We start from the raw sequence: 27,826 nt of genomic DNA on the forward strand, positions 1-27,826 counted from the left end.
TGGCTCCACATGGAGAGGTGAAGCGGGGGAGGAGCCTTTGGGGCAGCGGGGGTCTCCCACCCAAGCCACCCATCTACCCATCACACTGCATTTGAGGAGCGTTGCACACAGCAGGCCTCGTGTTCGAAGCACTTCCTCACTCCCTGGCAGGAAGTCTGAGAGGGGGGTTGGGTACAGAATAACTCTCCCAGCTCAGCCAGAAGCCAGACTTCCATTCACCGTCTCCCACAGAGTTAGTTTTCTTTTTCCAAGGGGAAGACAGCACTGAAAAACCATGGCAAAACCACACAGTAACCTTCAGGTTACAGAAGTTGAAGCAGAGGCTATTTCAGAAAGGAAGGATAATAAAGAAATTTATTTGCAATTGTAAACCAACTTAACACACAGCTGAGAAAGAAAGACTAAGAACTCTCTAATAACGATTATTAACTAGCCAACTGACAGAAGCATTTTGTTTCCGCTTATTTTCTGAGACAGGGTGTCGCTCTGTCGTCCGGGCTGGGGTGCAGCGGCATGATCTCGGCTCCCTGCACCTGTAACCTCCCCGGCTCAGGCCGTCCTCCTGCCTCAGCCTCCCGAGTAGCTGGGACTGGATTTGTGCAGCCCGACGCCAGGCTGATGACAGAGCACTCTTACGACACGAGCGCCTCTCAGCTCCCCTCATCTTAGTCCTGGCGGTCTGATTGCCTAGTTTCTTCTTCTTCAAAATTAATGTTTCCTGAAAACAAAAGAGCAACATGACTGTATTTCAAATTTACTTTGTTCTGGTTTTAAAGTCTTTATTTTCTAAGAGATCTTTTGCAAAAAAAAAAAAAGTTATTATAACTATTAAGCACTCATCAGTCAAAAATGGAACGTTACCTTTTATCTCATATGCACTTCAACAGTTTTTCTTTTGGTACCAGAAATAAAATAAGCAAAATACGTACGCAAAGTAAATGCTAAGACAAGACTCTCCATGAAACGTCAGTAATTCTCTTATGCCTGCACACCTGTCCAAAACCGCCAGCTTTGTGGATAAAACATGTAATTGCTTGGCTGTTATACGAATTAAAAGAAAAGCAGGCTGGGAGCAGTGGTTCACGCCTGTAATCCCAGCACTTTGGGAGGCTGAGGAGAGCAGATCACTTGAGGTCAGGAGTTTGAGACCAGCCTAGCCAACATGGTGAAACCCCGTCCCTACCAAAAATACAAAAACTAGCTGGGCGTGGTGGTGCGTGCCTATAATCCCAGCTACTTGGGAGGCTGAGGCAGGAGAAGCGCTTGAACCTGGTGGTGGAGGCTGCAGTGAGCCGAGGTCCTGCCATTGCACTCCAGCCTGGGCGACAGAGCAAGACTCTGTCAATTAAAAAAAAAAAAAGGCAGAAATTTGCTACATTCTCATAAGATGCTATATTTACATGTTTTGTGAAAGACAGTTATTTTTTATTATTAACAAAACTCTGTCACGTTCACTGTTGGGTATATTGAAGAAGAAATGAGTGGGGTGAATCTCCAATGTAATGTGGGGTTCGTGATGAATACATCTTGAATTTGTATTATTGGGATAAGTGTTCTGCCAATGAAACCATTTTGTACATTTTTTCCCTGTTCCCTTAGGCCGTCCTGACACTGTGGCCTGGGTGACCCTTTGCTGGGGTCCTGTGCCCTGCAGGGATTCAGCACCGTCCCCAGCCTCCACTCAGGAAGATGCCAGCAGCACCTCCCTCACCAGCATCACAAGTTTCCAGGCATTGCCAACTGTCCCCTGGAGCCCCAACGCCACTAGTTAAGGGGGTGCTCCTTCTGTCGCAGGCTGGGACGGATGCGTGAACCGCAGTCTCAGGCATCTGCTGGTACCAGGTGGTATCCGCTGGCCCTGTCTCTCCCAGTCCAGTTTCCATGACTCTTCCTCCTCCATCCCCTCCCTTATCTCCTCCAGCAAAGCTTCTGGGGCCTCCTGCCTCGCCTGGCTCCAAGGCACCCATCCTCGTTGCCCCAGAGAAGCTCAGAGGGAAAGCCTGATACAGGCACTCCCTATGTCCCCAGAGGCCCCTACCAGGCTCAGGACCAAGTTCAAAGGACATCAGGTCCCCAGGGAAAGGGACCGCCTCCCCACCCCGACACCCTTCTGCTGTCAGACTCTGCTCTCTGCCTGGAATTTCCTTCCTGGTTTCACCCATTCCTTGCCACCTCCCTCCCAGCTAACCCGGAGCTTCCTGGTCCCGCCCCAGGTGAGTCATCATCTCTGCTGGGTACATGATAACATGCCCCTGTCACTGCAGGGAACTCACTGATTCCTCTATGCCAGCTTCCCATTAGGTGCTGGAGGGTGAAAGCCCAACTCCTCACTTCCACACCGCCTATCAAACCCAGTGTCTCCCCCAGCCGTGCTCCACAGCGACTGAGGTCAGTCCTCTGTGAGCACAGCTGGGTGCTGTTCTAACACCGTGCATACTCTAGCCACTCCGTCCCGGCCGATTCCTGTGGACCCCCTCCCCACCAGGGCTCACTCTATCCACCCTGTGCAAATCAGAGAAGCAGAGACGATGTTCACTTGTAAAGCCAGATTTCCACCCCACCACATGCTTGACCTCAGCAGTGCATTGCTGGGGGCTTCGCTACAGCGCCCAGGGGAACTGCTGACCACGGAAGTCTAGCTATGTGTGCTTAAAGCATCTAAGAGAAAACTGCTTTTGTGATTTAATTACTTCAGGTATTATTGTCAAAGGAATGGGACATATATTCTTGATTTGCAACAGAGGCACACTAAGTGGAATCGAAGGGACCTCAGACCTGCGCCTGCCGCCACCGTGCCCAGGCTACTCCCAGATGGCCCTTTCCCTCACAGCCACGACACCCACTTTCGGACTCATGTGAAAAGTGCGTTAAGAGAAGAAAGTCCTCCCTCCGGGCTTTCTGGAAGTGTCCACAAGCACCGGGGAAGGATTTTTAAAGAGCCTGAAGCTTCAGTCAGTCAGAACCAATGTCAAATCCCTGCCCTGTGACCTGGCGAGGTAGAAGTTTCTAGATAATATTACATCCAAACCCACTTAAAAAGAGCTAGTTCCCAGCACCACAGCCTTTAACCGGCCCTGCTAAAAATCAGGCAAGACCTAGCACTTTGGGAGGCAGAGACCGGTGGATCGCCTAAGGTCCGGAATTTGAGACCAGTCTGGCCAACACGGTGAAACCCCGCCTCTACTAAAATGACAAACAAATTCGCCAGGTGTGGTGGCATACCCCTGTGATCCCAGCTACTCAGGAGGCTGAGGCAGGGGAATTGCTTGAGCCAGGAAAGCGGAGGTTACAGTGAGCGGAGATCGCACCACTGCACTCCAACCTGGGTGAGAGAGTGAGCCTCCCATCTTAAAAAAAAAAAATCATGCAAGAAAAGAAGGCCAGGTTCTACATGTCTGGGGTCTGTCCTCCCGTGACAGCGAGTATGGGCGCCGCTGCAGCCCCAGGCTGTTCCCACTGCAGCCAGGCTTGCAGGAGTACCTGCGCTGGAGTAACATTCTGCCCCCGCTCCAGTGAGCACTCACAGGGCCCCCTAAGCCTTCCTGGAGTCCCTGGGGCCCAGCTGAAGGCAGGCCTTGGTAGAGGGAAGGGGAATCCCATTGCCTGTGCCCCTGTGTGCTGGCCCTCGCCCCAGTTCACAGCGCAGGGACTCACCCTCTTCCATGTCGTAGTGGAACTCGTCCTGGTCATACTCCCGGCCCTCCTCCCTGAGGACGTCTGCATCTTCACCTCCAGGCCTCATTTCCATCTCACCCTTGAAGCCCTCCAGCAGAGCCTGGGCCTCCTCCCCAGGTGCTCCTGTACCTGAGATAAAACAAAGGTCAAAAGACTGAGTTCCTGGGAACACTGGAGCCTGCGGAGCCGTGTGGGGCAGCTGTCCCCTGGGCTGCCGTGCCCTCGCCCTCCCCCTCCCACTGGCAGCACCTCGCAGTCCCTGTCTCAAGGTCCACACAGCCCAGCCCAGGCCCCACTGCAGTCAGTGGCTCGGGGATGGGAGCAGGTGGTCCGATCACTTGAACTCCTGAGGGTCTTGATGTGAATACTGAGAAGAGAAGCCCTCTGTCTCCTGGGATTCCTGAGAGTGCCGTCCAGGGCGGCCAGCACAGAGGATTGCTGGGACACAGGGCAGAGGCTGCCCGGCCATGCTGCAGTCTGTGGCTATCCCCAAGCTTCCCAGTCACATGAGCCAAGATATTCTTAGCAGCATGAGTATCCTTCACAGAGGCCAACCGGAGTTGGCATTCTGCCAGTCACCATGGAAGGGATCTCACCCAGCATAGGCACCTTCAACTTTCCCCAGCACATTAAGGATTTCCAGCGGGGCCACTGGGTTGGACATGGAGATGTGATGTGGACCCTTCTTCAAGGAAGGACTGTCCCCCAGCCTCTGTCAGTGCCAGACACACCAGGTGAGGGGGATAAAGGTCCCCCCCAGGACGCCACAGTGCTCCCCGTGGGATGAAGCAAGGTGGTGGCGGGCATGTCTCTGCCTCTGTCCAATCAGTCTGTGTCTTTCCTCCCCGCTCAGCTCCCCAGAAGTGTGCTCCAATCCCAAAGCCTCTCCCTAATAATAGCCTGTACACCAAACTGACCCAGCATCTGATTTCCAGAGAATCCAATCACATCCTGAAAACAGGAACCCACAACTCCCACAGCCCAAAGGTGCCCCACACACTCCATCCCACAGCCCAGACACACCCTACACCCTCCATCCCACAGCCCAGGGTCACCCCACACCCTCCATCCCACATCCCGGGGGCACCCCACACCCTCCATCCCATATACGGGGGTACCCCACACCCTCCATCCCACATCCCGGGGGCACCCCACACCCTCCATCCCATATACGGGGGTACCCCACACCCAGGCTGTGAGAAGAAGGGTGCCCCTGGGCTGTGGGGTGGAGGGTGTGGGGTACCCGCAGCTGTGAAGCCCGGGGGTAGCCCGCACTGTCCCTCCCACAGCCCAGGGTAGCCCACCCCCTCCACCCCACAGTGGGGGTAGCCCAATCCCTCCACCCCACAGCCAGGGGTACACCACACGCTCCATCCCACAGCCCAGAGGCACCGCATGCCCTCCATCCCACAGCCCAGGGTCACCCCACACCCTCCATCCCACATCCTGGGGGCACCCCACACCCTCCATCCCACATTCAGAGGTACCCCACACCCGAGCTGTGAGAGAAAGGGTGCTCCCGGGCTGTGGGATGGAGGGTGTGGGGGTTCCCTTGGCTGTGGGGTGAAGGGTGTGGGATACCCGAAGCTGTGAAGCCCAGGGGTAGCCCGCGCCCTCCCTCCCACAGCCCAGGGTAGCCCCCCTCCACCCCACAGCCGGGGGTACCCCCACAACCTCCACCCCACAGCCAGGGGTACCCCGCACCCTCTCTCCTACAGCCCGGGTGTACCCCACACTCTCCCTCCCACAGCCCCGGGGTAGCCCACACCCTCTACCCCACAGCCCAGGGGTACCCCACACCCTCCACACCACAGCCCGGGGGTACCCCACACCCTCCACACCACAGCCCGGGGGCACCCCACACCCTCCACCCCACCACCTGGGGCACCTCATATTCCCCATCCCACAGCCCAGGGGCACCACACACCCTCTACCCCACAGCCCGGGGACAGCCCACACCCTCCACCCCACAGCAAGGGGGCACCCCTCACCCTCCATCCCACAGCCCAGGGGTACCCCACAGCCCAGAGGCACCCCATACCCTCCACCCCCCAGCTGGGGTTACCCCACACCCTCCATCCCACAGCTGGGGGGTACCCCACACCCTCCATCTTACAGCCCAGGGATACTGCACACCCTCCATCCCATAGCTGGGGGTACCCCCACACCCTCCATCCCACAGCTGGGGGTACCCCCACACCCTCCATCCCACAGCTGGGGGTACCCCCACACCCTCCATCCCACAGCTCAGGGGTATCCCACACCCTCTGTCCCCTAGGCCAAAGGTGCCCCACCATGTCCTCAGTCACACAGCCTGAATGCGCCCCACACCCTCCGCCCCCCAGCTCCAGGGCTGCCCCACACCCTCAGCTCCTGGACCCTCTTGGCCAGGTCCATCCGTAGAGGTCGGCTCCTTGGGGAGGGTCGGTGTCCACAGGGCCAGTTCCGTGATCTCGGTAGCTTTCCATTTTGGAACAACTGTTGCTAGTAGCTCTTCCTCCTCTTCCTCTTCTCCTCTGTCCTATTTTAAGTACAAAATGTAAATTCGTCTGGAATATTAAAAGTGAGGGAGGAAGGACAGGTTTTGACTTGTGTTTGAGCCTTTTTAGGACGTCACTCAGGAATCAGACCAGTTGCTGGCACTCCGTCAGATAGCCTAAGGGTCAAGAACGGACCTGGAAAGGGCCAGGGTTGAGAAATGAGCTCTACAGAGCAGTGCTGGGCCCGAGCTTTATAATGGATGCCACAGAAATTTTCGGATGACCATGTCCCAGCACCTGCAGTAGCTAAGACACAGCCAGACTACGTGGTCAGAACTCGGTGGCCAGGATTAATAGCTAAGACACGGCCAGACTACGTGGTCAGAACTCGATGGCCAGGATTAATAGATAAGACACGGCCACACTACGTGGTCAGAACTCAGTGGCCAGGATTAATAGCTAAGACACGGCCACACTACATGGTCAGAACTCAGTGGCCAGGATTAATAGCTAAGACACGGCCAGACTACGTGGTCAGAACTCGATGGCCAGGATTAATAGCTAAGACACAGCCACACTACGTGGTCAGAACTCGGTGGCCAGGATTAAGTGGCCTTTTCAATGGTTCGGCCACATTTTCCAACTCTAATACAAAAATTTCTTACATTATATAATTATTTTACTGAGTTTAGTAAAAACATAATTATTTATATTATTCTTTATATAAATAATATAAGAAAGATCTGTATGTTTCTTTAGACAAGGCCTAGGACGTTCCTAAGAGGTCCATAGAACGATATGGATTTGCAGAAACATGAGAGCTCTAGTATCAAGGGTTACGTGGAAAAATTCAATTCCAGGAAAGCAGAATGAGAGTTCATCAAGCCTGAATGTGGAACCCTTTGTCATAAAAAATGCACAATTCCATCAATGGTGAGGAGCCCCCATGTGCCAACTTTGCCAGGCATATTTGCCTACTTCTCAGTTTTGTGACTATCACAAAATTCCAAAGATCTGAGCATCAACACCGTGACTATGAAACACTTCACCACCACACAGGTGACGACACTGATGGCAAAGAGGGGCAGACATCTGCCTGTTCCACTGAGTCACTGGGAAATCAATGATTCTATTTTGATCTCAAAGTGTTCAAGTGTGGGACCCAGGAAGGGCGACCCCCGTGCTGCAGGAGAGGGTCCTCAAACTTGACTGAAAGCACTAAAGGACAGACTGCTAGCCCGCCCCCAACCCCCGAGTTCGGGATTCAGCAGGTCTGGGATAGCATCCACTAAGCTGCATTTCCAACAGATTCCCAGGTGGAGCAGACAGGGCTAGCTTGGGAACCGCACTCAACTTTATACATAAAACCAAGAGGTAGAACCCTCTGACTTTGCTAGTGGGAATGAAAAATGATGCAGCTACTGCAGAAAACATTCGGCAGTTCTTCGCAAAGCTAAACAGCGTCACCGTGTGACCCAGCAATTCCACTCCTCGGGATAAAACCAAGCAAACTGAAAACAGAGATTCGAACAGATGCCTGTACACCAATGTTGCAGCGTTATTCATAAGAGCTAACACGTGGAAGCAACTCAGCTGTCCACCAGCAGTCGAATGGATAAGCAAGAACCCTGAAAACACAAGAACCTTGCAAACGTCAAGCTAAACGCAAGAAGCCAGGCACAAAAGGACAAACACAGAATGAATTCGCTTCTACGCAACACGCAGAATAGGCAAATTCATGGAGAAGGAAAGTAGATTAAAGGTTACCAGGGGCTGGGGGAGATCGAAAGGGGAGTTGTTGCTTAATAGGTCCAGCGTTTCTGCCTGGGAGAACGAACGCATTCCGGAAATGCACAGTCCTCACGGCTGCGCCACGGTGTGATGTGCCGAATGCCACTGAAAGCATGCTTTGAACTGGCGACTTTCATATTCTATAAATGTACATCTAAAACCAGGATTTACAAAGAAACAGGTGGTGAGCCATGGGCTGCAGCTTGGCAAGCCCTGCTCTAGAGGGAATACATTCCCCTCACTGGGTGGGGCAAGAGGAAAACTGAGGCTTCCGTTTGGCCGCAGGCCTAATGAATCCCCGAAGCACGGCCTGTGACAAAGCTTTCATTAGTGGCATTATTTCATGGGTGGTTTTTCCTAAACAGCCACAGGACATGGGGCTTACATCAGTATTTTCTCCCTTAGATGTTCCCAGTGCTCTTTCTACCTTCTCCCCATCCTGAAATACTGACTTCCAGTAACTTGTTCCAGTAGAGTCTAAAGCTACGAAGCACATAAGATGGGCTGTATTTTGATCACTACAAAAATTTAAAAACTTGCTCAGTCACCGGTAAACCTAAACAGTTATTACTAGCGCTGACAAAATAACCATTTAACCAATAGGTTCCTTCAGGAAACAGGTGAGAGGTGTCCAACCCCATGGAAATCCCAGCATAATACTAAACACCTCCCTGCCACAAATGAACCCTAAGGCCAGCTGTCTTTCTCAAGCTTCTGACTATGTGTATAGGTGGTTACACACACACACAAATGCAGTGGAACATCGTGGGAAGACAGTAAGTCAAATTCCTCTATGCTTTGTTAGATGCAGCTGACCAAGGGAAGCTGCCTGCAGCCCGGAATAGAGCACCCTGCAGTCCATGAGAATCCATGCTCAGAGGAGGTAGGGCCTCATGCTTAGCAACAAAATCAAGCATTCCGGCCATTTCATTTCCTGGTTTGCTAGGGACCTGCCCCTAGCCAATGGTTCCTTTTAGCTGGAGCAAACAGGAGGAGAAGAGGCAAAGAAGGCAAGGTCACTGTGAGGCCACATGGGATTCTAGTTACAGCCAAAAAGGCGGACCATGAGCAACCATGGGCTGCTTTGAGAAACTGTGGCCAGACAGAACACCCAGGAGCGGGAATCAGGAAAAGAGGGTGGCTGAGGTCAGCGCCGAGAGTGCCCTGGGGAGGTCCAGACCCTGGCCACTTGGGAGGCCGCAACGGAGCATGGACAGTCACTCGACCATGGCGGGTTAAGGGATAAAGATTCAAAGGCTCCCTTCGGTTTCAGAATCTAAGAGACTCTGGGAAGAAAAATGCGAGAAGTTTATAAAACTGTCTGGAGAGCACTGAATTGAAAAACCGGTGACGAGTTTAAAATGAGGCTTCAGGGCCAGGGCCCTCGGGGTAAAAGGACAGAGCATGAGGTGCAGACAGCAGTGGGTGGCCCGGAGCAGGTGTGGGACAGGCCATCATGCACAGGATCTCCCGCAGCCTTCCAAGCCCCCACAGGGTGGCTTCTACCTCCTGTGACCAAGGGTGGCTTTCCCCAGCCTCACAGCTGACCCCAAGGTGACAAGGAGTCAGTTTAAAGCAGGGCCTCTGGGTGATGCCAAGGGGTTGATGAGGGACACGGCAAGAAAAACCAAAATCCCACCGCCTGCTTCGACCTCCCAAAGTGCTGGGATTACAGGCGTGAGCCATTGTTTTTGGCCAGGATTAGCTTCTAGCGACAAAAATGGCAGTAACCGGGAAATGACAGTGTTTGCTTCTGGCAGTGAGTGCAGTTCTGCCCCAACACATGCAAATGAGGAAGATGGAACCATCAAAGTCGCTAAGAGCTGAATCACCTCCAGCGTTGTAGGATCAGTGTGTTTGAGCAGCTCCTTTGCCTGTGAATGTGAAAAAGCCACACGTGCTCTGCAACTTACCATGTCTGCTAAACGGTATTCTCCATGTTGTTCACACCCAACATCAAACACATACTTTCCAGGGCCAACAGGCTACGAGCAAAGAGGAAACCATTCTTAAGTGTCAGCACCCAGCAGCGAATACAAAATACACATCACCACACCACACCCACCCAAATCACAAAATTCGATAAAGCCAAACAGGAATCCAAGGATGCTCTGATGGACTAATGGCTAATGGATTTGGGAAGCATACGCCTTGTTTTGTTCACTTTTTTGTAAAAGTGCCGTATGCACCTTAGTGAGTCAGTATCCACGGGTGAGCTAGCTAGCAATGTAACTACTGCTAATATTCTTACGCATTCTTGTAACTTCGCTTTGGGTAGACATTGCTAAATAAAATCTGATCATAAGGGCGCACCCCCTCACACTCTGTTTTTGCCGAGACATACAGCGTGAACAAATATTCTTTCACAACACCAGCTGTCACCTGCTATTTATTTCGTCTATGGATTGTAAGCTATTTTACTCAGTTACTATTGTTGGCATTTAGGATACTGATTTTTTTTTCTTACAAAGAACACTCCAGTAAACAGTCCGAGTAAAACCTTATGTCTGCTTTTGATATCATCCTTAAATTCTCAGAATTTCTGGACAGAGCACGCATGGGTTTGCATCAAATGAGGCTCCGATCACTTCATTCCCACAAATGCACTTCAGAGTCCCAGATCCCCAAACACTGGGTTTTAGGAGTGTAAAAATGTCCTATTTTTACGTGTTTATCATATATAACAATGGGGTCTCACAATTTTAATTCACTTCAGTTCAGTTGTTAGGAAGGCTAAAGTTTTTTCAAGATTTTTAGCCATTTGAATCACATTGATTGATAAAACACTTTCTATATTAAATGTTGCAAATGTCCTCTCCCCATCTGACAGTCACCGCTCAGATTTTCTTTACAGCATGTTCTAATCTAGAAGAAGTTGTTTTTATAAAGCTAGTCCTTGGTTTTTCCTTTCTATTTCTGTTTCAAGTTCTCTTTGTTCATTTCAAAGTTAATACTCATCTACTTTTTTTCTAATTTCCTTGGGTACATTTAAATCTTTACTTCTTCTAGAAAGTATGTTCATCTGTATGAAAGAAAAACTATTATTCTGCTCCCAAATAATGATCAAGGGTTCCGAGCACTATGTCTTGACTCTCCCGTTATTCCTTTGTTAATTTAATATGACCTCCTCGTTGTGTGAAATTATTTTATGTACTGGGACCTGCCTTTAGGCTTTCTAATCTGTTTCATTGGGGTGTGTGTGTGTATGTGTCTCTGTGTGTATATGTCTGTATGTGTCTGTGTGTGTGTCTGTGTGTATGTCTGTGTGTATATGTCTGTATGTGTCTGTGTGTCTCTGTGTGTCTGTGTGTGTGTCTGTGTGCGTGTCTGTGTGTGTATCTGTGTGTGTGTCTGTGTGTATGTCTGTGTGTGTCTGTGTGTATGTCTGTGTGTATATGTCTGTATGTGTCTGTGTGTCTCTGTGTCTGTGTGTGTGTCTGTGTGTGTGTCTGTGTGTGTATCTGTGTGTCTGTGTGTATGTCTGCGTGTGTCTGTGTGTCTGTGTGTATGTGTCTGTGTGTCTCTGTGTGTACGTGTCTGTGTGTCTGTGTGTGTGTGTCTGTGTGTACGTGTCTGTGTGTGTCTGTGTGTGTGTGTATGTCTGTGTGTGTCTGTATGTCTGTGCGTGTCTGTGTGTGTCTGTGCGTGTCTGTGTGTGTGTGTGTGTGTCTGTGTGTGTGTCTGTGTCTGTGTGTGTGTCTGTGTGTATGTCTGTGTGTATCCTGGTATCACACTGTTTTAGTTATTGAAGCTGTGTAGTATCTTTTAATAACTTGTCCACAAGGACATGTACAGGGAATTTTCTGAGGAAGAAACACAAACCAGCAATAAACGTGTGACCAGGTTTTTGACCTCACTAGTAATCAGGGAAGTAGGCATTAAAACAATGAGATGACATTTTTTACCCTTAAGGTTGGAAGAAACAAAAACAACATGAAAGACAGACTATCCAATGTTGACAGAAGAGGTAATAAAGAGACTCATACTCTATTGGGAAGAGAATAAAAAGTGCTGACAGCACTTTTTAGGACAAGTGGCACTACTGATTGTGATTTTAGATGCCAGTCCTCAAAGGTTCAGCAATTCCATTATCTAACTTCATCATGACCCCAAATGTACAAAATGACAAAGATGTATCTTTGTGTGTATCTTTGTATCCTGATACCGTATAATCCTATTTCTGCAACAAAAACCTGCACACAATGATTCTGTGTCAGACGAATGTCTTAGAGTGCTTACATGACACACAGGAACAGCGTGGCACACAGTGTGTTTACATGACACACAGAAACAGTGTGGCACACAGAGTGTGCCTACAATGACACACAGAAACAGCGTGGCACACGGTGTGCTTACATGACACACAGAAACAGTGTGGCACACAGAGTGTGCCTACAATGACACACAGAAACAGCGTGGCACACAGAGTGTGCTTACAATGACACACAGAAACAGCGTGGCACACGGTGTGTTTACATGACACACAGGAACAGCGTGGCACACGGTGTGCTTACATGACACACAGGAACAGCGTGGCACACGGTGTGTTTACATGACACACAGGAACAGCGTGGCACACGGTGTGCTTACATGACACACAGAAACAGCGTGGCACACGGTGTGCTTACATGACACACAGGAACAGCGTGGCACACGGTGTGTTTACATGACACACAGAAACAGCGTGGCACACGGTGTGCTTACATGACACACAGGAACAGCGTGGCACACGGTGTGTTTACATGACACACAGAAACAGCGTGGCACACGGTGTGCTTACATGACACACAGGAACAGCGTGGCACACGGTGTGTTTACATGACACACAGAAACAGCGTGGCACACGGTGTGCTTACATGACACACAGGAACAGCGTGGCACACGGTGTGTTTACATGACACACAGGAACAGCGTGGCACACGGTGTGCTTACATGACACACAGAAACAGCGTGGCACACGGTGTGCTTACATGACACACAGAAACAGCGTGGCACACGGTGTGTTTACATGACACACAGAAACAGCGTGGCACACGGTGTGCTTACATGACACACAGAAACAGCGTGGCACACGGTGTGCTTACATGACACACAGGAACAGCGTGGCACACGGTGTGTTTACATGACACACAGGAACAGCGTGGCACACGGTGTGCTTACATGACACACAGGAACAGCGTGGCACACGGTGTGCTTACATGACACACAGAAACAGCGTGGCACACGGTGTGCTTACATGACACACAGGAACAGCGTGGCACACGGTGTGTTTACATGACACACAGGAACAGCGTGGCACACGGTGTGTTTACATGACACACAGGAACAGCGTGGCACACGGTGTGCTTACATGACACACAGAAACAGCGTGGCACACGGTGTGCTTACATGACACACAGGAACAGCGTGGCACACGGTGTGCTTACATGACACACAGGAACAGCGTGGAAGGATTGGGCCCAGGCTGGCGGGGCAGCATCCTAGTGTCTAAATGCTTTGCAACTGGAATGTACTTGTGTATTATTTGCATAATTCAAAGTTTTTTACTAACTAGCAAAACAAAGCCTCCATTTTTACCCTGATTTTTCAGACTGGTCTAGGCTGGACAAGCTGACTGACTCTTCCAGATTCATGATCAAATTCTCTTCCTCTGCACCCACCTTCCCATCTTCTCCAAAAAGACCCATGGAATGTTTGCTGGGAACGGTATGAACAGTGTATGGGTGTGAGGAGAACGTACTGTTTTCATGAGGACTGAATCTGTGGTTAGGGCGTGAATTACATGCAAATGAAGACTGGGTTCTAAGAGCCTGAAGAGGCTTCATTAAATCAGCTACAGGTTCCCTCTGTCGACTTCTAACACCAGCAATGTGCTGAGCAAATTCTCTCTTCAGGGAAAGTTTCTGTCCAACCCTCATCAAAGCTCCCAGCACTGCCCCAGTAGCGGCTTCTGAATTATTCAAGGTTCTCTGTATAAAGAAGGGCAAGAGGAACCTCTGAGCCTTCCAAACAGAAATGGCCACCACGGGTGCTGGAAGCTGGCAAGCCCCCAGACCCAGGGCCAGGCCCTTGGCAGCCGCAACTCCCACCACGACCAGGAGTGTGCAGGCTGGCCTGCAGCATGAGGAGGAAGCTGGGGGTCTTCCTCCCCAGGGATGTCACACCACCCTTCCCAGGGGAAACAGAACCCAAACACCTCCCTGCTGAATTGTAGAGAACAGATATTTGTATCTGATTTATCGATGAGAAGGAATACACACGAGACGCTCAGATGCCCCTCGTGTTACGACAATGCAACAGGTCCCCGCTGAAAGACAGCAGGAGTTTGTACACCGACACGGAGAAATGGGCCAGCTTCCCTCCCTCCCCCCGCCTCTGTCCTCTGTGGGTACCAGAGGTTCAGAAAGTGGCACAGCTGTCCTGTTCCCCACATTAGAAGAGGAGGGACTCAGTTTTCTCTGCATTTTTAGTGCTCTCCACTCACACATTTGCACAGGCGGCAAGAGGGGGTTATTTTGTATGTCATTGGCAAATGTCACTTCCCATGGACTTACATTTTTGTTCAAGAACTTGCCCTGGTACCTGTGGTTCAGGTGAATGAGCTCGGCCGCGCCTTCCTGCCGTCCGTTCACCCAGGTGCCAACATACTTACTGCCGGTCTCTGCGTAGAAATAGGTGCCTTGCCCATGCCTGGTTAAGACAAGGGGCACATTGTGTTTCGTTCTAGCACTGTGAAAAATCTCCCAGATTTAAAACACAGACATTAACATCGAGGGGGCCTCAGGCTGACGCAGGCTCACAAGCGATGTGGCTTCTGTATCTGTGTCCAGTCAGAAGGTGCTCCCTGCTCAGTGTGCCCCAAGCACAGGACATGGCCAGAGGCACAGAGGACAGGCCAGCTGGACAGAGCGAAGCTCCCAGGTGCCAGCTGCTTTCCCCAGGGGAGCGGCAGAGCTGGTGGGAGCTGCGGCTCAGGTCCCCCAGGGGCTTTTCTGTGCCTTCCACTCCCTGGGGCTCTTGGGAGAAAGACTCACACGCTCTGCGCCAACTGAGGTGCAGATGTCAGTTACTCAGGTCTGCACCTGCTCAGAAAGGCATCCTTGCCTCAAAGCCACAGAAAGATTGGACCTTCCTGGCAGAGGTGGCAACTGGGCTTTTGTCCTGATTCTCCTCCCTAGTAAGTATAAACAATCCCAGTACATGAGCAAATCCCATAAGACTCGAGGTAGAAAGCAAACCTCTGATGAGCAAACCACTCTCCAGTGTAGGTGTCGTTATTGACGTAGTAGTACACACCATAGCCGTGCCTCTGGTCATCCGCCCACTCTCCTGGAAAGAACAACACAAAGGCAGCCTGGGTGAGAGGAAGGGACCGATGTCTGCACCATGTCTTCAGATTGTTAACCACGGCAGAGGCGGACGTGCTGGGAGCAAATGAAGCTACAGCTTCAGGGCTCCGTGTGCACATAGGCCCCTTCTGCTCGGGAAATCCTGCAGAAGAGAGATTTTCACCCGCACCAAGGCTGCTGTGTTTCCACGCTGACATCCCCCCAGCCCCCTTCCTTTTGTGCCACATGGCGTGGGTGCTGAGCCACGGTGGAGAGTGGGCCAAGGGAAGGCTGAGTCAGAGGTTCACAGAGCACAGGTAGAGTGAGGTGTACGGATGTGGGCCGCAGCCACCTGCATGTATTGACAAGCACATTTCACAGGTCAGTCAGAGACACCTTGAGGATTCGAACCCAAGTTGTCTGACCCATTGCCAGTGATCCTGACACCACACTTCATTTACCTTGCAAATGTTTAGTGACCCAGCAACAGCTCCAAGGCCTGATCGTCTATGGCCACGAGCCAGCATTTCAGTCTATCTCCGGGGGCCAAATGGACACACCCATTCCTCTCAGGACCTGAAAGCTGCGGCATCATTCTGAGCGCATTACTCAGCACCTGGCCTCTCCACCGGGCTCCCCACACCCATTTCCACATTCCAATCTCAGTCCTGCACCCTCTAGGTACTCCGCCCCGACGAAATTTTTTTAAAAAGCCGCCAAGACCTGCCCTATGGCAGCTTGCCCCTAGGCCCTCAACCAGCCCACCTGCCAGTAGCCCAGCCCAGATGCCAATGGCAGCTCACCTCGTCCGTGCCCAGTCCCTTCATAACCAATGAGACTACCTCCGCTTTGTTTCCCCCGCAGCCGATCAATTACCTCTACTCCCTATAAAACCCCAGGCCCTCAGGAGAGAAGCGCGACTTCTTTGGCCCCTTTTTCCGGACCATAGAACCTTGCCTGGGAGCTGAATAAATTGGCATTTAATTTTCTTATGCTGGTCTCCGCTTCCTCATTAAACTCGCCAGTAAACATTACACTCCCACTCAACCATCCGGCTCCAACGTGCCACCCTAACCCCGGCTGCACACCAGCTCCATCCACTGCTGCCGCACCGTGGCTGACCCAGGCCTCTGCCTGAGCTCTTCCCTCACCTCCATACAGGCTTCTGCTAAGTCCTTACAGACGTGGTAGGAAGTACTGAAATTGGCAAGGATATCACAAAATTCATAACACAACTCCATGATGAGGACAACTGCCAACCACTGTTGTCAACACCGTACCAATCCCTGCACCAGAAAACTCACAACGTCCTCAAATCCCACTGCTCACATATGAAGCTTGAGAGGTCTCCTAACAGTGACAGCTCTTAAAAACGTGCTTATTCCCAAGTCATTAAGCTAAGTGATACATTTTGAGACCATGAATAATAAAAGGCAAATGTTGACCAATTTGTTGATCAAAGAGAAAAGAAGAAATTATATTTCTGTTCTCTCTATAGAAAACATTACAAAATGGTTACCATGTGGAGAAGTGCTGGGAACCAGCCCAACCCCATTGGTGGGTGCCCTTAGTCCCGGTGGTGACGAGGGACTGGGAAAAAGAAACAAAGATGGAGACACAAGAGTAGAATTTACAGCCTGGGTCCAGGGGACCAGTGCAAGCCTGGGAACCCCGTTGGCCCAGCTCTGGGCTCCGAGCACGTTCATTATGTGCACAATCTCATTGATCTTACGGGCATGGAAAGGGATGATAAAGGAGTAGGTAAATAGCCAGGGAGAGCACCTGAGATCCTTCTCAGATGAGCTCAACTAGTGCTCTGAGTTTACCACCCATTGTTATCAGGGTGCATCAGAAGTACAGCGGATGGAAGCCACTGGTCTGACCACACCCAATGCATCAAGGGGCTTTTATCTTCCGAGGACATAGAGCAATTAAAATCACTCCACATTCCCAGAACCTAGGCAGAGCCTGAGGCGTTCTGTGATCTCTGCCCAGTAAGGCTTTTCTCCTCCTTGCCAGCTCGCATCTGCAAAGACCCTCCCAGATCTTGTGAGCAGAGGTTGCCTCCCTTCTCAGAGATCTTTGCATAAGCCCTGGTTAGGAGGCCCTCATGCAGTCTCCATGTTAACAAGGCATTCATGGAACCAGAGCAGTATTCCCTGCTCTGCAGCCACCCCGAGGTGTCCCCAGTGTCACTTCGCTCTCAGATGCTCTTTACCTTAGGCTTCCTCTTGCCACTTGATTTCTAATTAACTGCACCAATAATATAGTTTAGTTCAGTGTATAAACTTCAGTGAACTCTGAGCCAAGCAAGCTTATAATTATTTAGCTAGAATTAACATAGGGCACCCCCTGGCCATCTCGACCCACAGAGAAGCATTCAGAGTGTCAGCTAACAACGGTAGAGGAAAGCTATTCTAGAAGGATGTCAGACATTAATTAAAACTTGGGCTACTTAAATTCTGTGATGTTTGTGGTATTTTTTAATTTTCAACTTATCTTGATTTATCATTACAAATGAAAATTCACTTTTATACCAACTTTATATTTTCTTTTTCTTAAAGAGCATTCCTAAAACTTACATAAGCTTCTGACTTACACAAAAACTGAACCCACTTCCACATGAAGATAGCGAATACCCAATAGGCTAAGAAAATGTTAATTATTCAAGCAATATTTGTTTATGTGACTAAACCCCAAACTTTATCTACAGAAGTAATTTCTACATATTTCTTTCCTCAATCATTCCAGTATTTATTCAGCACCTACAGTGTCCTGGGCACTTTGTAAGATGAATGAACAGCTGTACAAAGGACAATGCATGTCCCCGGGGCACCTGTGCCAGCCTGGGGAGGGGAGGCAGGCACCTGAGCAGCAGCCGAGGACGGGGAACGCAGCACAAAGAGCTACATGGCACAATTCCAAAAAACGGCTAGGCGTTCAGAAAAGAGCAGGCTTACCAAAAACTCATGGAGAGAGGGAAGGTGGCAACTGCCACCAGGTGAGAAAGAGAACCAGGTCCCATGATGTGATGTGTGACAGGAACGACACGGACAAGAGAGATGAAGATCCCAGAATTGACACAATTCCCTAAAAAGAACTTCAGATCCCTGAACCTAAAGTAACCACAAGGATGTGCAAATACCTCGGGGGTCTGTCTGGATCTTAAGGGGCAGTGATGTGCCTGCATCTGTAGCATTTGCCAATTTCTGTGGTGTAAATACCCCCACTGGGGCCAATTTCAAACTGCACATGTTGCTGGGAAGAGATGCACAGAATGGGCTTCTGTGAGCTATTATGAGGGGGCTCCAGCACAGCCCTGGGGCAGAGACCTCAGCTGAAACAGGGACATCATCTGGTTTCTTCCCAAGAAAAGATCATGACAAAATTATGGTATCCCTCCTCTCCTGGCCATGTCACCTGGTCTCCAGGGAGTCATGGCAAGAAAGATACATCACATATTTTGCAGAAAATTTTCAAAAATGAAAGAGAACAATTAAGTTGCAAAAGACACTAAAATTTGCAGCATAAGGACTGTGAGCAAAATTTTTTAAGTCCTGATCTACTTAAAAACCTGTGAAGAGACTCTGCCCAGCGTTTTGTAATTCCACCACAGGGACCCCGCACAAATGGAGAAGGTAACTCAGAGGAAAGCCACCTGCTGAGGCATGCCTCTAACAGCCATGAGTGAAGTTTCCTTTCTTAAGTGAATGACAATTATAAACTTTATTACTATGGCTTTAAATTTGCATTGAATTTTCTTTTAAGTCTTTCCACCCCAATCCTGTACTTTCTGATCATTCTTAGTCTTGTCAACTGACGTTTTTTTCCAGCTACATATCTTTTCAGGAGTAAAAGAAATGTAGTTGGTTGGTTGGTTGGTTACTGGTTGGATGGTTGGTTGGTTGGTTGTTTGGTTAGTTAGTTGATTGGTTGGTTGGTTGGCTGGCTGGTTGGTTAGTTGGTGGTTGCTTAGTTAATTGGTTGGGTGGGTGGTTAATTGGTTGGTTGGTTGATTGGCTAGTCAGGTGGCTGGTTGATTGATTGGTTAGCTTGGTTGCCTGGTTGGTTGGTTGGTTGGTTAGTTGATTGGTTGGTTGGTTGGCTGGCTGGTTGGTTAGTTGGTGGTTGCTTAGTTAATTGGTTGGGTGGGTGGTTAATTGGTTGGTTGGTTGATTGGCTAGTCAGGTGGCTGGTTGATTGGTTAGCTTGGTTGCCTGGTTGGTTGGTTGGTTGGTTGGTTGGTTGGTTGGTTGGTTGGTTGGTTGGCTGGTCACCTGGCTGGTTGGTTGACTGGTTGGCTGTTTGGTTGTCTGGCTGGTTGGCTGGTCAGTTAGCTGGCTGGCTGCTTGGTTAGTTGGTTAGTAGGTTGGCTGGTTAATTGGCTGGTTGGTTGGTTGGTTGGCTAGTCACCTGGCTGGTTGGTTGATTGGTTGGCTGTTTGGTTGTCTGGCTGGTTGGCTGGTCAGTTAGCTGGTTGGCTGCTTGGTTAGTTGGTTGGTGGGTTGTCTGGTTAATTGGCTGGTTGGTTGGTTGGCTAGTCACCTGACTGTTTGGTTGTCTGGCCGGTTGTCTGGCCGGTTGCTTGGTTGGTTGGTTGGTTGGTGTGGAGCTGGGTGCTCCTAAGGGAGAGCAGTGTGTCTGGCACTTGGGATTGAAGACAATTTAAATGAGAAGCTCTCCAAAATGCTCCTCCCACCTCAAATGCTGTTTGGTCACCGGTTTGCCATGCTGGCCCACAGTCTTGCCACACTGGCTGCCTACACTACTGGATCAGCCAAACACAGGAGAGAAGGAGCCCGCACTTACGGGGAAACACTCCATGCATTTGCCATAGCATTTGGTATGTGCAATAACTGAAATATGGTTTTACAGATGCAGAACCTGGAAAGTAGAGAGACTATGTACATTGTCCAAGGGCCCACACCTGGTGAGTAGCAAGACTAACATGAAAATTGGAGTCTGCCTGATTCTAACACCACACTGTCTTCTCCACAAGCATCCCAAGAGTCCAGTGCTCATTCCTTCCCACTCCTGCCATTTGGGAGCCTCCAAAAAACCCAGCTTCAAGTTATCATATCATTCTTATTTCTCTACCTATCATTATTAAACTTCTTTGTTTTAATGAGTTCTGCTTGACAGGCAACAAGGCCAGCAAAGAACAGGATGCTCTTTCTGTTTCTTAACTTCAGCATCCTCAGTTGGACCTGTACCCCCAAACCTCAGAATCAGTACATGGGGTCCAAGCCTCCCCAACATCTGGTACCTCCTTCCCCTCGATCTCATCCCCCCGCACCCCTAAATACTTCAGCCTTCCTACCTGTATCCAAGTCACCGGCCACCCAGAACTGTCTCCCAGCTCCTCTCCTGTAGCGCTATAGCCTCTGCTGGTTCCCACACTCCCTAATTGGACTTGTCTGACCATCTGGGAGGCAGGCAGGGTACTGGGTTTTATGCCTCACACACGGCCCTGCACAAAACCATTCCGGCCCACTGTATGACAGCCAGCCAAAACACACTGTTATGAATAACTCAGCCGTACATTAACTGAGATTTTGTGATTGGAAGAGTATTGGCTCCCTATGTTACCATTTATACTGTAACTTCTGACCTCAGTTTCCGTTCTGCCTTGATGAAGTAAGATACTCACATAAGCTTTAGTCACAGAAGACGTCTCTGAGTAGTGACTCTGCCTTGCACCCTTTAAGATACAAAGCCATCTGGAGAATCAAAAATGCCAACTGTTGCCAGATGAGCTTTCTATGTTAGTGTGGCGTAATAAGAAATATTGGTCTTTATTCATGGTTCCCAGCACAGAGCTCCTAAAACCCTTAAGATTTCCTGACCGATAGAAATATTTTTGTTATTCAAAATGAGACTCTTGACCACACCTGAACTTATGCAAATGAGGCCCAGGGTGGCCTTTCTGGGCAGCAGAAAGACCAAGTGATAAGAAGGATGGAACCTCTAGCCCCACCCACCAACTCTGGGAAAGAAGGGAAGGGCTGGAGATTAAGCTCTATAAAAATTCTTGAGCAAAATTTGATACTTTGGGGTGGTAAAGGTATCATGTGCCGGGGGTTGGTGCATGCTACCTCCACAAGGACAGAAGCTGCTGTGCTCAAGAACCTTCCAGGCCTTGCCCTGTGTACCTGTGCATCTGGCTGTTCATCCATATTCTTCATAATATCCTTTACAGCGAACCAGTAAGCCTAAGTACAGTGTTTCCCTGAGTCCTACGAGCTATTACAGCACCTATCAAACTGGAGTTGGGTGCTGTAGGGAACCCCACTTTGTAGCCGAGTCAGATAGAAGTGTGGGTGCCCGAGGGATCCACTACTTGAGGTTGACATCTGATTGGGGCAGTCTTGGAAACTGAACCCTTAACCTGTGGGGTCTGTGCTAACTCTGGGTGGTGTCAGAACAGAGTTCCATCATTGGAAACTTAGTTGGTGTCCACAGAGGACTGGCGAAGCACGCAGCTTGGAAAATCCACGTATTTGGTGTCAGAGAAACAGTTATCCCTTTTCACCTTCATATTCAAAACTCCTTAAATCCCTTATTCTGAATATCTTGTGTGTGTGTGTATTGTTCAAACTGTATCAACGTCTTCGCTAAAATCACAAGGAACAAGAATGAGAATAAGTGCATAAAGATTTGGGAAGAATTAAATTAAGCCCCAAAGTCAATTGTTCAAAGTTGATTTTTTTTTTTTTTTTTTTTTTGAATAGAGACAGTCTTGAACTCCTAACCTTGTGATCCGCCCACCTCAGCCTCTCAAAGTGCTGGGATTACAGGCATGAGCCACCGTGCCCGGCCTTGTTTAAAGTTGATTTAAAAAGCAGATGGTACTTCTTCTAGAGCAAGCCTTCTGAGATGTATGAAGCAAAACAACATAAATTCTAACAGGGACGGTATTAACAGCCTCCATCTTGGTCTCTGAACTGGACAGAATCCTCACTGACATCTATTAAAATAAGAACCACCTACTTGTTCTTATTTTATCTGGGAGCAAAGCAGGCAATTATAGCTTGTGCTTTATAAGAATATGTCATCCTCATTAAGAAGTGATGCTGTCACACGTGGTACGTCACAGACCTAGCCCGTTACTGATGCTCGCTATGGATCAGACAAGGTTGCAGGTGCCTCCCTGTATTCATCCATTGAATCTTCATGCAACAGATGAGAGAGCTGAGGCAAGGAGATGTGAAGTCACCTACACAAGGTCACACCTATTGTCACCAGCGTCCAAGGTTAGGGTCACAGATCTTTTTGGAAATCTGAAGTCGACTAGACAACTTCTTCCTGGGGAAAAAAATCAAAAAGCCCAGAACGTAGAAGTTTGTATATACTTTCTGAAGACTCACAACACACTCCCTGCCTGTCCCCCTTCCCAGGTTTGGGATATCACTAATGTTGTGGTCACACCAGGTGACAATGGCACAAGAGGGAGCAGGGAGGTTCTTGGAAATAAAGGAAAAAGAATCCTCCTCAAACATAACATTGGCCTGTAAGAGTAATGGCACAGATAGGAAAATTCAGGCAAGGTGACTCCCGGACAGGAAGCCCCGATGGAAGGAAACACTCGACCTAAAGCAAGAACACATCCGTCAGAAGCAGGGTTGGTCAGAAATGGACACTGCAGAGACAAGTTCAGGAAGATGAACGCCACAGAGCACGTGAAGACGTGGATCCACCAGCACCGACGCTGGCGTCCACCCAGCAGCCTCCCTTTCACCTGCTCCCAGGACATGGGTGTGCTGGCCATAGGGATGAATCTCCCACTACAGATTCTTCTGCATCAACCCTGTGACTATGGTAGCACACTCTATGTTCATTGCATGACTGACGAATCTGGAGCACTTGAAACTTTTTCATACACGTCAGTATTCACAGACAAGTTCAGTCAGAAAGAAAGAAAGAAACACTTCTGCAACACGGAAATCTGCTTTGTGATCACATTTTACCTTCGTATCTGGATCCATCTGGATATATGAAAGTGCCTTGACCGTGCTTTTTATTTCTAACATATTCTCCGGTATAGCGAGCACCGTTTTTAAATCTGTAGATCCCCTGAAACACATTGATTATATCATTCATATCATTGCTGAATGTAATATTTGCTAACGGAGCATTAAACAGAGAAAAGCACCAGTCAAGTCACAGGTTCTGACCTGGCCGTGTCTTTTACCGAATTCGTAGCTCCCTTCATAGGTGTCCCCATTGGGCAGCCGTGCCCTCCCACGTCCATGCCTTTCGCCTGCCTCATTCCGATCCCCCTCATATTCCTGGGTGAAGAAAATTGACACAATTACAGCTACCATTCACTAAGCACTAACCATGTGCTAAGCATTCTGTAAATATCAGACCCTTGAATCATCCCACTACGCTAAATCCTCAGCACTAAACTGTCCCACCTTACAGTTGAGGTAGGTAACCACGCCTGGGCTGGATGAAGCACTGGTCCAGGGTCACACCCCAGAACATGTCCATGGTGGAAGCCCCATTCCCTCCCTCCAATGCGGAGCTGGCAACGCACTGTGACAGTCCTTAACACTGTAAATAAGGTTAACCAATTTGTGAAGAATGCTAGATACTCTAAGCTGTGTTCTTAGGAGGAGTATGCTTGGAATAGCACATGCAGGTCCAACAGTTCAAGTCCACAAAAAAAGCTCCCCATTTGATTCCTTCCTTAATCCAGGATTTAAAAGGCAAATGCCCTGAGAGAAGCAACTCTTCCCTCAAATGATCCCTGTGGGGGTGGGGGGGTGGCTTGAAGACACCTATGCCCCGCAAGGAATTTCTGAGGGAAGGGACAGGTAGGAGGGCACTGAAGAGTACACAGGGCTCCCTTGTCTATTAAGTTTATCTTATTTTTTTAAATCCCTAGCAAGAGACTTAAGGTTCAAACATTCATGACCCAATGCTGCAATCATGACACATCTATCTACGTTTTGGTTTGGGTTTTGTTTGAGACAGAGTCTCACTCTGTTGCTAAGGCTGGAGTGCACTGGCACAATCTCAGCTCACTACAACTGCCACCTCACAGGTTCAAGTGATCCTCCCACCTCAGCCTCCTGAGTAGCTGGGACTACAGGCACACATCACCATGTCTTGCTAATTAAAAAAAAATTTTTTGGCCGGGCGCGGTGGCTCAAGCCTGTAATCCCAGCACTTTGGGAGGCTGAGGCGGATGGATGACAAGGTCAAGAGATCGAGACCATCCTGGTCAACATGGTGAAACCCCGTCTCTACTAAAAATACAAAAAAAATTAGCTGGACATGGTGGCACGTGCCTGTAATCCCAGCTACTAAGGAGGCTGAGGCAGGAGAATTGCCTGAACCCAGCAGGTGGAAGTTGCGGTGAGCCGAGATCGTGCCATTGCCCTCCAGCCTGGGTAACAAGAGCTAAATTCTGTCTCAAAAAAAAAAAATTTTTGTGTGTGGAGACAAGGTCTCACTATATTGCCCTAGCTGGTCTCAAACTCCTGGACTCAAATGATCCTCTCCCGCCTTGGCCTCCCAAGGTGCTGGAATTACAGGTATAAGCCACTATGCCAGCTCAATTATGTATTTGTCTTAAAAGTAAATCAATAAAAAATGTGACCAAAGCCTGCAATTTCCTATCCTTCATTCAATATTTTTATTTTTCCTATCCTTCATAAAATAAAAGTTCCTTAGCACCTAATCCATGAGTATAGAGTAGATATCATAAATAATAAAATGGTCAAAGCATCCAGTAATGATTTAACATGGGTATCTCATAACGTCACACTGTGTGTCTTATTGATAATAAAACTTATTAAAAACCAAAATTAAAATTAAAAAATGGAATTGGATGCATATAGACTTATTATAACACAAGCACTGATACGCTCCACTGAGGACTTCAGAAACAAACATTTGTGCAATCCTTGCCCTTTTCTAGCACTATTTGCCCCATTCATTCCTGCCTAGAATACAAGGTAAAAATCTGTGACCTTACAGATTTGTTTCAGGGTTAGTTTAAATCAAAATGTACAAAAGCCTCCTCCTTCCTTCCAAGAGACTTCCAAATATGCCCAACGCTGAGCCACTGGGGTGGCAGAATAATAGAGGAATCCTTTAAAATGATTCCAAATGTGACCTGAACCTAAAAGTTATAGGCGCTAAAAAGCTGTCACTCAGTGGGGCCGTTTGAGGAGACAAACTAGAAAGCTTGCTGTGCCAGTGCTGCAGGTTGGGTCCACCCAGAAGCAGCCCCTGAACGAGTGGTTTTCTTTAAGTGCTTTCCTGGGAGAAAAGCAGTAAAGAGGGCAGGGAAGTAGACGTGAATGAGCAGGCAGCTAAGAAAGGGTGTCATTTCAGACTTGGCATAATTCAACAGGGCATCAATTACACTGCAGACTTTGTCCTGCTTCTTGCATTAGCTGCTGCCTGTCTGGCCTGATGTGAATTTCAGGCACTTCTGGCTCTCCATACTGGGCAGGTGGTTCCAGTGTGCAGAGGTTCTAGCTTGAGTAGCAAATCCGGTGGAAGCTGGGAGATGATTGCCCAGAGCTTGCAAAAAGGCCTGGGCAGGCCCTGACAGCACCACTGCAGAGTTGCTTGATTTTTCAGTTAATTCTGAAAGTACCTCAACTCTGTACTGTGCATGCACACCAGAGCGGCTGAGGTTCCTCACCTGTCAGCCAGGAAGACGTCACCCTCTGGAGCAGGGAGGAACTACTCTCTGGGTGGTGGAAAGAGTCCCACACAGAACCCAGCTCACAGGCTGGATGTGCAGCCCTTTCTCCTCTCTGTCGCCTAAGCCAAGAAATAACTCCAACAACCTGGGTCAGTTCAGAGGGAACTGAAGAAAGCACATGTGAAGACACGCCCATAAGGTACCCTTTCCTAAGCCCAGGATTTCCTAAGCCTCTCAACATTTCTTGGAGCCTGCCAGGAAGCAACTTTCCTCCATGCATTTAAATGCCAGCGGAGTAAATCTCAGTTACAGAAATGACTTATTCAAAGGCAGTATGGCAGCTTGGGATGATCTGCTCGTCCAAGAAAACTGCCTCGATGGTAACTAACACAGGGAGGAGGAAACTCCCAAAGCCTTCCGCTGGGAAATCCTCCCCTTTAATGGGAGGTAGGATGGGAGTCGGGGAAGAGCGAGGTGGGATGCGGTTACCAGACGTCATAGCATTTCACCTTTTACCATCGACTTCCACGACCACACGTCTGGTGTAGTCCTCGTCCCTGCCGGGACCTCCTGGGGAGCTGTGACTCAGACCTCTGGTTTCTGCGACTCCTCAGTCTCCAAACCCAACCTCGAGGTTCCCCCGCCGCCACGCACCCCGGGAGCCCCTTCTCACCAGGAACTCTCACCCCAATATCAATCTCTCCCTCCTCATCCAACTCCTCCGAACCCAGTTCCGACATAGTCTCGCCCCAGCCTGGATCCCAGCCGCAGCTCCTCTAGCTGGTGGGTATCAACCGCCGCGTCCCACGTCGCCATGGAGACACGGCGGCCCCGCCTACCTCTCAGCCGGGAAAATGGGGAGCGGGAACCCGCGAGGCGGACGGCGGGGGAGGAGCCAGTGGCAGCCTTTCTGTAGTGTCATAGCAACGGGAAGGGCACCTCGACCAATCGCCGCCCGGAAATAGGGAGGGGCGGGGCGGAAAGGACGAGGTGCAGCCAGAGGCAGCATTCGGGTGCCGTCACGGCAACGAGGGGCCGCCTCAGCCAATCACTGCTCGGGGAGAGAGGGGGCGGGGATTGGGCGGGGCCTGGGAGGCCTCCGTGCCGGGCTGCCCACCAGGTCTCTGACCTGGACCTCTCCGTCGCTGGCCCGTGAAATCCATCCCCTTAGTCGTCTGTTCTGTGGCGCAGTGAGAAGCCACCCGTCAAGAGGAAGGGCGCAGGAAGCACATCTGGGCCAACTGTCGAGAGGGTTTCACCCCTGCCCAGTGCGAACACTGCCTGCTCCCTTCCTCCCCCGGGACTCACAGGCCCCCCCCAGGGGTGCTTCCCACCCCTACTTGCCTTTCTAGGCTCTTCTGACCCTTCGGGGTTCGCGGCTCGCAGAGATGTGTCCGCCAAGCCCTCTTCTCTTGCCTGTAAACAACTCGAGGCAGCTCTGGCCTCTTAGCAGGTGCGGCCTACACTGATGTCCATCCGGGTTTGACATCCTTCCCAGACCCCAACATGAGTCCCAACCCCCTAAGGTGTCCCGTACGGATCTCCACTCCTCTCCTCTCGCTCCTGGCTCCCCTTCACCGTCACACACATCCACGCAATCACAGGTGCACAGGCACATACATGTGCAGGCTTGGCAATCTGCTTCACCTGACGCACTCCGCCTGCCCAAGGTCCCTCACCATCTCCCTCCATTTGCTCTGCCACCATACCAGACTGCGAAGATGTGTTATTGGTTGTTGCTGCAGGAGCTGGGGAGGAGTGACTGAATAGCCATAGGATCTGGTCTTGCTGGCAGAATGCCAGAAGCCAAATCCACGCGGTGAATACGCTGCTGATCTTTCAGTGCACACATCCCCTGGAGATTCTTCTCAAAGCTAATATGAAAG

At 49.8% G+C, this 27,826-nt stretch overlaps 1 protein-coding gene across 6 annotated transcripts; it reads right to left on the minus strand.

The window, feature by feature from the left end:
- Positions 1–326: 326 nt before the first annotated feature.
- On the minus strand, positions 327–26,964 carry RSPH1 (radial spoke head component 1). 6 transcript variants are annotated; one of them, XM_078358803.1, is made up of 10 exons: positions 26,627–26,756; positions 25,938–26,105; positions 23,466–23,562; positions 23,242–23,347; positions 15,185–15,275; positions 14,501–14,636; positions 9,860–9,931; positions 6,040–6,196; positions 3,655–3,804; positions 327–718 (listed from the first exon to the last, which is right to left on the minus strand). In XM_078358803.1, the coding sequence occupies exons 3-10, from the start codon at positions 23,556–23,558 to the stop codon at positions 666–668; spliced, it is 858 nt and encodes a 285-aa protein (XP_078214929.1). In that variant the 5' UTR covers positions 23,559–23,562; positions 25,938–26,105; positions 26,627–26,756; the 3' UTR covers positions 327–665. The 6 variants fall into 6 exon arrangements, 5 of the variants coding, with proteins under 5 accessions (XP_078214929.1, XP_035138788.1, XP_017822713.2 ...); XM_035282897.1 differs by lacking the exons at positions 25,938–26,105; positions 26,627–26,756 and adding an exon at positions 26,780–26,964; XM_017967224.4 differs by lacking the exon at positions 25,938–26,105.
- Positions 26,965–27,826: the final 862 nt, after the last annotated feature.

Source organism: Callithrix jacchus, chromosome 21, assembly GCF_049354715.1.
Source record: "Callithrix jacchus isolate 240 chromosome 21, calJac240_pri, whole genome shotgun sequence".
In the NCBI taxonomy this organism is placed as follows: Eukaryota; Metazoa; Chordata; class Mammalia; order Primates; family Cebidae; genus Callithrix; species Callithrix jacchus.